This window comes from Microcebus murinus, chromosome 21 (genome assembly GCF_040939455.1).
Source record: "Microcebus murinus isolate Inina chromosome 21, M.murinus_Inina_mat1.0, whole genome shotgun sequence".
NCBI classification, from domain to species: domain Eukaryota; kingdom Metazoa; phylum Chordata; class Mammalia; order Primates; family Cheirogaleidae; genus Microcebus; species Microcebus murinus.
The window spans coordinates 38,967,063-38,976,922 of record NC_134124.1 but is presented as its reverse complement, the minus strand read 5'-3'; the positions used below and the strand labels follow the sequence as shown (position 1 = coordinate 38,976,922).

At 38.5% G+C, this 9,860-nt stretch overlaps 1 protein-coding gene across 4 annotated transcripts in view; it reads right to left on the bottom strand.

Annotated features, from left to right (window-relative positions):
- The window catches only part of VGLL4 (vestigial like family member 4), a 161,123-nt gene that overhangs the window by 35,634 nt on the left and 115,629 nt on the right, over positions 1-9,860 (bottom strand). For all 4 annotated transcript variants that reach the window (XM_012785252.2, XM_012785254.2, XM_075996338.1 and 1 more), the window contains one exon: positions 3,462-3,651. In XM_012785252.2, coding sequence (XP_012640706.1) covers positions 3,462-3,651 — 190 coding nt within the window. The remainder of the gene's footprint in view (positions 1-3,461; positions 3,652-9,860) is intronic.

The following is a 9,860-nucleotide window of genomic DNA, read 5'->3' as shown; positions in this document are numbered from 1 at the left end:
GGATTGCTCAAGGTCAGGAGTTCAAAACCAGCCTGAGCAAGAGCGAGACCCCGTCTCTACTATAAATAGAGAGAAATTAATTGGCCAACTGATATATATATAAAAAATTAGCCGGGCATGGTGGCTCATGCCTGTAGTCCCAGCTACTCGGGAGGCTGAGGCAGGAGGATCGCTTGAGCCCAGGAGTTTGAGGTTGCTGTGAGCTAGGCTGACGCCACGGCACTCACTCTAGCCTGGACAACAAAGTGAGACTCTGTCTCAAAAAAAAAAAAAAAAAAATAATGGAGGCATGTAGCAAGGACACTGGAGCCAGTGAACAGGGCTCTTGTTTGTTAACTCTGGGGCAGCTACAACCTCCTGAATAAAATAGGAACCCATGAGTCATTATGGGTAATAAGTAGATAAATAAACAGATAGCCAGGTCACACTTGAATTCCAGGTCACACTTGACTATCAAGGGCCATTAAAAAAAGGACACTGATTTTTCCTCAAGACAAAGCCCACTCTACCCCTTCCCCATGCCTTAATCCACTTTTATTCCAAATGGCACACAGAATACTGTTCAACTTCCACACAGACATTCACGTTCTTCAGTCTTTTTTAAAGAAGCAAACAAAAAGTATTTCTCAGGGTCACCATATTAACAAGAAAATTAATAATGAGTTCAAATGAGCCCAGGGTATTAGAGGAATAAAAGCCCAGGAATTCTAATTTTCCAAGTTCTGAAATAATCACAAAGGAAACATCCCTTCTTTCTCCTCTTCCCCCAAAATCAAATCAGATGGAATTCAGTCCTACTCTGTAGCTTCCTACTCTGGCTCAGAGCCAATCGATCTCTCCATCTCTCTGTTGGAAAATATCCCACATGATGGTCATAATGAAATGCAGCCAGAGCATGCATCTTGGAGACCCTCTCAGCTAGCTGCCAAAACTGTTTTTCAATAACACTTCTTCCCCAGAAGTATCATGATCTCTTTAGTGATAAACAAATCACATTTTCATTACATGTCATTAACAAATTCTAGGAAGATAAAGCACAAAAATCATTTTGTAATCTTCTTAAAGAGACAAATACTATTTCTTTCCAAATAAATATGAATCTGTAATTTATTATAGAGAACTTCTTAGGCATACTAAATAAAAGGACGGAGCATGCTATAGCTCAAATAGGAAACATTCACCAAATTAAACAATACTTATTTACTAAGTACCATACAGCATGAAGCAGAGATGCATCTTTTCAATCTGCCTGTGAAATCTGTCATTAGGCTCTTAGAAAATACAAGTAGAAACACTGGTAATGTTACTAAAATTAATAACTATCACATAGTAGACAAGTGACACCCAGAATGAACTAACCACATGCTTATCACTTTTTCTTCTTACAGTTATAAAAGCCTTAAAAATGGTTAATATATTTTATGATATATGTCTATTTTACCACGATAAACAAAACTGAGGGGAAAAAGACACCTGGCTATATGAGTCCAGGAAGTCTGGTTGACAGAGTTGCTGCTGTTTCTATCCTTCCTACAACTTTGCAGAATAATGTCAATTGCAAGTAGTACATAAAATTTAGCAATTCTATTTCTATTATTTACACTTAAAATTATTATAGTGTCACCAAAGACCTGTACTTCAAGGTCTTATTTATAACCCAAGGAGTTACAAAATTATTTTCTAAATGTTCTAACATTTTAATAATAATATTGGTAATGTACCTATAATAATCCTGTGAGGAAGGCACCATTACTGCCCCATTGAAAGTGGGATTTGAACCCAGGCATTCTGACTAAAACACAAGCACTCTCAAACATTAAGTTTACCATATCCATATCCATATATATATATATATATACATATATATATATTCTTATTCTCATCATTACCAATATCTGAATAAGGGAATTAATAAATGTAATAGTTCCCATATACTGAGCGCTGTACTGTGCCAAGCTCTTTGCATGTTTTAACTCTATTTCTCACAGTAGTTTTATTCATTAACTATTATCCCTGCCATTAGGATACTGGGCCTAGATAAATTAAGTGACTTGTCCACAGCCCCACAGCTGGTAAGTGGCAGAATTAGAATTTAAACTAAGGCCTATTTGATCACAAAATATACTGTCTTGGGAGCCTCCCTCTTCCTTCTTAAAAAAAAAAAAAAAAAAGACCAAATGTGTCTCATTCAGGTTTGGGAAAGTGGATGGGAGGGAATAAGAAATCCTTAGTAATAAAAGAATGAACTCCAAACAGCTAAAGGACTGGGCTTTAAGCTAGGAGCCTCTCCCTGTTTGTGAGAGCTCATTGTTTTGCAGTGCCTTGCTGCTGGATTCCTGATTGTAGCAAATTCCAGGGCTCCAGACTGCAGGCTCAGCCTCTGACTAACACTATAGTGATTTATTTGAGGATAAATACCTCTGTCAGTGTCTTATGACTGCATACAACAGTCCAAGCAGACTGGAATGAGTGGAATTCAAGGATGCAGGAGCTGAGGCAGCAGAGGCGAGGGCTGGGGCTACCTCTCACTGCGGAAGCAAGTGCTGCCTGTGAGGAGGACGCCCTTCTGCTCTTCCCTCCCACCCCCCATGGCAGGACCCTGGGCAATCAGGGCTGGCCAAGAGGAGCATCTGGCTCCAAGGCTGTTTCTCCAACCACTGCCACAGGCTGACATCAGACACGACGGGCAGCACCTTATCATGAACACAAGAAGTCGCTTTCCCTCTCTGGGAAGGTCTCAAGTTCACACCGTGAGAATTCATGGCGAGAATGAATATTCCTTAAGATGCATAATCCTAGACCCCTAAGTAAAAAACTACACAGAAGGCTGCCTGGGTGCCGACCTTTCCTTCTGCTTCTCAAGAGCATAAAGACATTCACAAAACGTTGATTCTCCTAACGACAATCAGTATGTACAGACAAGAAAAAGCCAAGTTTATCAGACAACCATCCCCAGAAGCTCCAAGAGAAATCTTAACCCTTTGCACTCGGATGTCGAGTGTGACTCGACACGGTTAGCAAAAATTATAGAGATTAAAATTACTCTTTGAATGTATCAATAATTTGAAATATAAAAAATTCAAATAAATAAGTTTGTATGAAAAGAAACTCCAGTTTTTTATTCTACTGCTGCACTTTGTAAAATCTGGGGTATTTAAAAAATTAAATCCTGAGTAGAATAAAGGAATTGAGAAAAAAGCAAGCGAGTGCAAAGGGTTAACTTCCATGGAGAAAACACACAAGAGGTCACACCAGGAAGCCAGAAAGAAATAAGGTTTCATCTCTCCATGAGTTATTAGAATTGGTCTAATACCTTCTTCATAGCAGATAAGCACTATTTATCTTTTATAAATAATATTCTTTATAAGCAACACATAAAAATAATTTCATAGTCAGCACAAAGTTTCGAAAGAAATATGCACCAGCATGGCACACACCAAAATAAGAATAAAGGAACTCACAGATGGGGGTTGAAGATGCGACTCATCTTGGAGACGTGGTCATTGTCACAGTCTAGGTCCTCCTCACCTGGCTCCACGCTGAACTTTCTCTTGCTGGGGCTGATGGGGGGAGGGCCGGTGCGGTGACTGCTGAGGGCAGAGGCCACCGGGAGTGTCTGCATTCTGGGTTCTCCCCTAAGAGCAGCTTCACCTACGCAAATAGAGATGATGTAGTCACCAAGCAGGAGAAGGGCCCCCATCTCTGTCCCCAGGGCTCCCTCCCCCGCCCAGCCCCTTGCAAAACTACTCCCAGTGGAAAGTTTTTGGCAACATGACGGGGCCGCTCGGAACACGGTCTGAGCGTGTAGTTGGCTGCCAAGCATGAGACATTTTACATTAGCGTGGTTTCTAGCACAATCACTCTTTAGGGGAGAGTTTAAAATGAAAAGTTGCAATAAAATGGGGGGGGGAGCAAGACGTATTTGCCATAAACAATCTCAAAAGTTAATTTAAAACAACAAAGGTCTTTTGACTTGTGGGCATTCAACTTGATACCTACAGGAGAATGACCTCACTGCCTTCGTCAAACCACTATGTCAACCTCACTTTTCTGGCTTGTTATGTTTTTTATTATATTTTTTGGAATGTTACTTTTTTTAAAAAGAATGAGTAAAATTTATGGGCTAATAATTCACATATTTTCCCCCAAAGTTAAAAGAAAAAAAATACATTGTTTCATGGGAAGCGTTTTCTTCTTACAGTACACTAAAAATGGCACGTTAAAAATATTATCATTATTATCAGCACAAAGTTTCAGCTTATAAATTATCACAAGCATAATACATAGGTGTAGTTCTCAAAACATTTCTCCAAGTTAGACATTCAAATTAGGGTATAAATTTTCATTTGATTTGACATCTTGGTGTTTTGCATTACTGTTTTAAAAGACTGTATAATAGGCTATAACTTTGAATTAAAATAAGCATAACCTTTCATAATGATAAAGGGTTGTGTATCTTCTAAATTACAACAAGAGTAATAGTTACTTTAAGAAAAAAACTTCAAACTTTCTAACTCATATGGGGTACTAAGTCTAAGTACCTAAGTTTTTCACAAATAACAACACTTTTATTGTGCTGTACGTTTTAGTCTCAAGGCCTGACCAATTTGTTTCCACTTGGTCACAACTTGAGAGTAATTTTAGAATAAAATCAACTTCATCTGAGGCCTTGTGGTACCCAAGAAAAGAAATCTTTGTTCGCCACCAATAATTTTCATATCATCACAGACGTGTGGACAGTTGTTTACTTCATACAATCATAACAAATACGATTTTGTTGGGGAAAGGAGGAAAAAACCTGAGTGTTTACCAGGAAAAATAAGAACTCTGCCCATGTAGCCAGCAAGATATAAACTAGCAAATATACAGTGGCCCATAATACATCCCTCCAGGCAGGATTTCTCTTAAGGATTCTGGCCCCAAAGTAAACTGGAACTTTCCATTTTGAATGAAATACCTGAAAAACAGGCCCTATGCTAGGCTTCTACACTCGGAAACTCAGTCAGTCTGATGTGTGGTTGGCCTCTACTTCCTATTTAGTAATTTTTGGTTTTAAAAAACAAACAAAGCAGCGCTGATCTTTATACCTTGATAAATTAGAAAATATTCTTTCCAAATATGTCCCGTCTTTCTGGTGCCTCCTACTAAAGCGTCAGCAGCCCAAGCCCAGCAAACTTTTTGAAGAGCCCTGACAAGACTCACTCCCAACCAGGAACGAGGCAGTTGCAAACCTCACCAAAATGGCACTGACTGCCATCTTCCCCACCCAGGGTTTCTCAACACCCTTGGCAGGGATTTGAGGGGATGAGGAGTCCTTGGGCTTAGCATGGACCCCTGAGCTTTGGTCACCATTTCATCAGATGCTAGCTGTGTAGCAACAGGAGTTGCTATGAAAAACAACCACCACCACAACACACTCAAATCACTCCAAAAAAGGAGTAGGCACTCACAAAACCAGCACATGCTGTTAGACAAAAAGCAAAACCCTTCTGTTAAGCACAGCACTGCCATTCCACTCCCCAATTTCCATCCTAGTAAAAATGCTTGTGCTTGTTTGCATTTTAAGTTCATCAAAGTGCTGTAACATTTATCTTTGAGACTGAATCGCTGATGTCTGACACAGAAAGAAAAAAAGTCCACACAGGAATCCTCTGAACACTGGAGATTTCTAACCTGGAGGTAGGGTTGGGGATACAGGACACAGGAAGGAACCACAGGGGTGCTTCTCCTCTATGGGCTGTGATATGAGCCTCTAACAGGCCCCCTAGAGATGATGGGTATGTGCATGTTTGTACAACATGTGCATCTCAGAATGTTAGCGCTGGAAGGAGCTTTGTTAACACTGTTTGCCTCATTTGGAAGATGAGAAAACTGTGCCCCTAAACACGGCATGACCTTCCAAGGGTCATATACTTAACAGGTTAACTGGAGGCAAGAACCCATGGCCTCTGCCAATCAGACTAACACCTCTTTGTAAACACTGTGCAACCCCACACAAGGCTTAGAGCAAAGCAACTGAGGGGACGGAAGGAAAAGAATCCAGCTAGAAGGTCAGAGACAGATTTGGTCCGTTATGGGCCTTTATTCATCTTTGGGGCCCCACCCTAGAGGACCCTAGCCCAACGCTTGTGTTTCAGAGCAGGAGTTGTTGTAATTGTTGTATATGTGGTGAGGTTAAAATTATTTTAGTAAAACTGAGGACAACATTTGGTCTAGGAGTCAAGACACTTGCATTCCAATCGTGACTCTTCCTTTATTTAGGACAGAGTGAATATGGGCACACACTTCCCCTCTCTGGGCATCCCAGTGACAGGGGAGAGAGACTAGCTAATACCTAACATTCCTTCCAGCCCTTGGAATTAGTGATCCAATTCCACGATCCATAAACCTATAATCAATCAAGTGACCAACCAACTAACCAACATTTACTAAGAAATTATTGCTGGTGCAATATTGAACGAAGACAGCAAAACCCAAAGTACATACCTCAGATGTTATACTTTTTAAAAAAATGGTGACCCTGTGATGAAATAAATTTGGAAACCATGAGATTAAACAATTTCACAGGAGTTTCTTAACTACAGGAGTTCTTGTCTTCTAATGCATATGTATATGAGTCCCACGGTAGAAACCCTGCTTTTAGTCGCCCTCCTGCCCTGCATCATCCTACACAGCTCTGTGAGTTCAGTCTCCAAAGCACCATTCACAGCATGACAACCCATCCTAACCCCAAATGTACGGTGGCTTGCCCATCACTGAGACAACACTGCCCAGACTGCCTCTGCATTCAGACCGACAGGTGGCCCCAACCACCGCTCCCAGTCTCTATTCCTAGTATTCATCTTCTGGAGCCCGGAAAATTTCAGCCCTATAAGTTAAATTAGATGTGTCACCATTTCAGAGGACTCACTGTCTAACTTCAAGATATTTTTTCAGGTTCTTCCCTCAATCTTTTTTATTTTAAGTGTATGTATCCTGTGAAGGCCACCTCCTTCAGGCTGTCTTTCTTGATTCCTCAATCAGAAAATCATCTCTTCTTCCTCTGAACATTATAGAAATTTATTACTCAGGTGCTTCCTTTCCTTCTTTACTTTGCGCTCCTTAAAGCAGGGAGCATTTTATTTCATTTACTATACATTAAGAATGCAGAGGACAATACCTTCCACACAGTAGATGGACAGTAAATACTGACTGAATGAATAAATGAGGCAAGGCAATGGGGTGGACAGTTTATAGAGTTTTAGGATATGGTAAAGATCAAAGATGCCATAGAATAAGGAATTTTAAAAGATTTAAGAATATATTTATATAAAGAACTCTTACAAAACAATAAAAAGATAAACCAATTAAAAATTAAACAAAGGTTTTGAATAGATATCTCTCCAAAGATATGTAGACAGCCAATAAGCACATGGAAAGATGTCCAACACCATTAGCCACCAGGAAATGCAAATCAATACCACAAAGAGATGCTACGTTCCACCCCCTAGGATGACTATAATCAAAAGACAAAAAAATAAGTGTTTGTGAGGATATTCAGTTAAAATACTCGTATGTTGCTGGTGTGAATATAAAGTGGTGCGTCACTGTGAAAAACAGTGTAGCAGCTCCTCAAGTGGTTAAGTATAGAGCTACCATATGTCCCAGCAATTCTAGACCTAGGTATATACCCAAGAGAAATGAAAACATATGTCCACACAAAAGCTTGTACATGAATGTTCATAGCAGCATTATTCATATAACCAAAAAGTGAAAACAACCCAAATGTCCATCAACTGATGAATGGATATAAAAAATGTGGTATATCCATATAATGGAATATTATTCAGCCACATAAAGGAATAAAGTACTGATTCATGCTACAGCATGGACAGACCTAGAAAAGAGTATGCTAAGTGAAAGAAGCCAGACACAAAAGGCCACATATTGTCTGATTCCATTCCTATGCAATGCGAGAACAGGCAAACCCATACAGACAGAAAGTAGGTAAGAGGTTCCTGGGGGCTGGGAGATAGGGAGCCAGGAACATTAGCTAATGGGTGCTAGGTTTCTTTTCTGGATGATGGAAACACTCTAAAACTGATTGTGGTGAAAGTTGTACAACTCTAAATATACTAAAAACTACTGAAGTATAGACTTTAAATGGGTGCATTGTACAGTATGTGAATTATATCTCAGTAGAGAAGTTACCCACTCCTCCCCAAAATAAGAATATATTTATAAACAGATGACAGAAGGCTCCAATATTATTAGACTCTTTTCTCTTATAGTTTTTTCACACTATGCTATTAAATAAGAACAGGCATTCATGAATTTTCCCTTTATTTTACAAAAGCAAACCTTTTGTTATTGTAGTTCCATCTCTCTACAATATTAAAGTCATTAATTTTTTAATTTTAACGTTATTTATTAAGTTAAAAAAATCAAATCAGAGAACTGCTTGAGGTCACATAGGCACTTGGATTCATCAGAATATGGTTAAGCTCCAGCTCAGCTTTTAATCAGTGTCTGTCTGAATGCATATTACATGCCAAAGGCTGTGCAAAGTACTGTAACAAAAATAAATAAGGAAATTTATACAGATCCTGATCACAGGGAGGGGAGGAAAAAATGAATACACCAAAAGGAACTTATCTTGGGAGTGTAAGAAACTTTTTTCGTTTGTCCTGATGTATATTCTAAATTTCAGAATGGTTTGGCAATTGAAAAAGAAGAAAAGATTATCTTTCTTTTTCAAGAACAAACAGGAGAAGGAAGCTCGTACATGAATGTTCATATTAGCATTATTCATATAACCAAAAAGTGGAAACAACTCATTCTGAGTAACCTAGTATCTTAAGTTTCTCAAGTTGGCCTAACTGCAATTGTCAATTCAACTTTTAAGAAAAATTTATAATTATAACTAAAGAAGTACAATTTAAAAAATGCATTTGGCCTTTTTATTTAATAAAGATAATTTTATCTAGATATGCGTTACTGAAGAAAAATGCCTAAAATACACAAAAGTATTTAGCTGCTATTGTCAGTGATGGTAGCAGTCCTAATGCATGGATTAAAATACTCCTTAACTATTTTCCCCAACTGAAGATAAGCAAAGATTTTGGCTTACGATTTCACAAGAATCAGCACATATTTATTTCAATGAGAAAAAGTAGTTTAACAGAGAGAAAGGAAAAAAGAAAAACACCTAGCTTTACTATGTGCTATCGCATGATTATGATGAAATATCACAAGAAAATTCTTTCAAAGTCAGAGTGGAAAGGGGGAGGAGCTTACAGAAAATGTGGCCCAGTTTCCTGATTCTATTGTTACCATATTTCAAAGATTCTAAGACTCTTTATTTCCTACACTTTAATATTGCTAAGATTAAAGTTTACCTTATAATCAATCATTTGGCATATTTTAACAGCCAAGATTGTTTCTTAGTAGGACATAAAATCCTACTCAGGTTTATCTCCAAGTGGACAAAATACAGAGCCTAACTGCAGGGCCAAAACAGCCCTGGTCTCTATAACTCTGTTTCTTCATTTGTAAAATTCAATGGTTTGATTAGATCTGGCTTTAAGGGTCTACATTTTATATAATATATATATCTGCTAAACTTAGTCTTCCACATGCAATTATGTTTATCACAGCAAATTCACAATTGCAAAGATATGGAATCAACCTAAGTGCTCATCAGCCTAGGAGCAGATAAGGAAAATATGGTATATATACCATGGAGTACTACTCAGCCATAAAAAAGAATGAAATAGTATCTTTTACAGCATCTTGGATGGAAATAGAGACCATTATCCTAAGAGAAGTAACTCAGGAATGGAAAACTAAACACCACATGTTCTCACAAGTGGGAGCTAGCT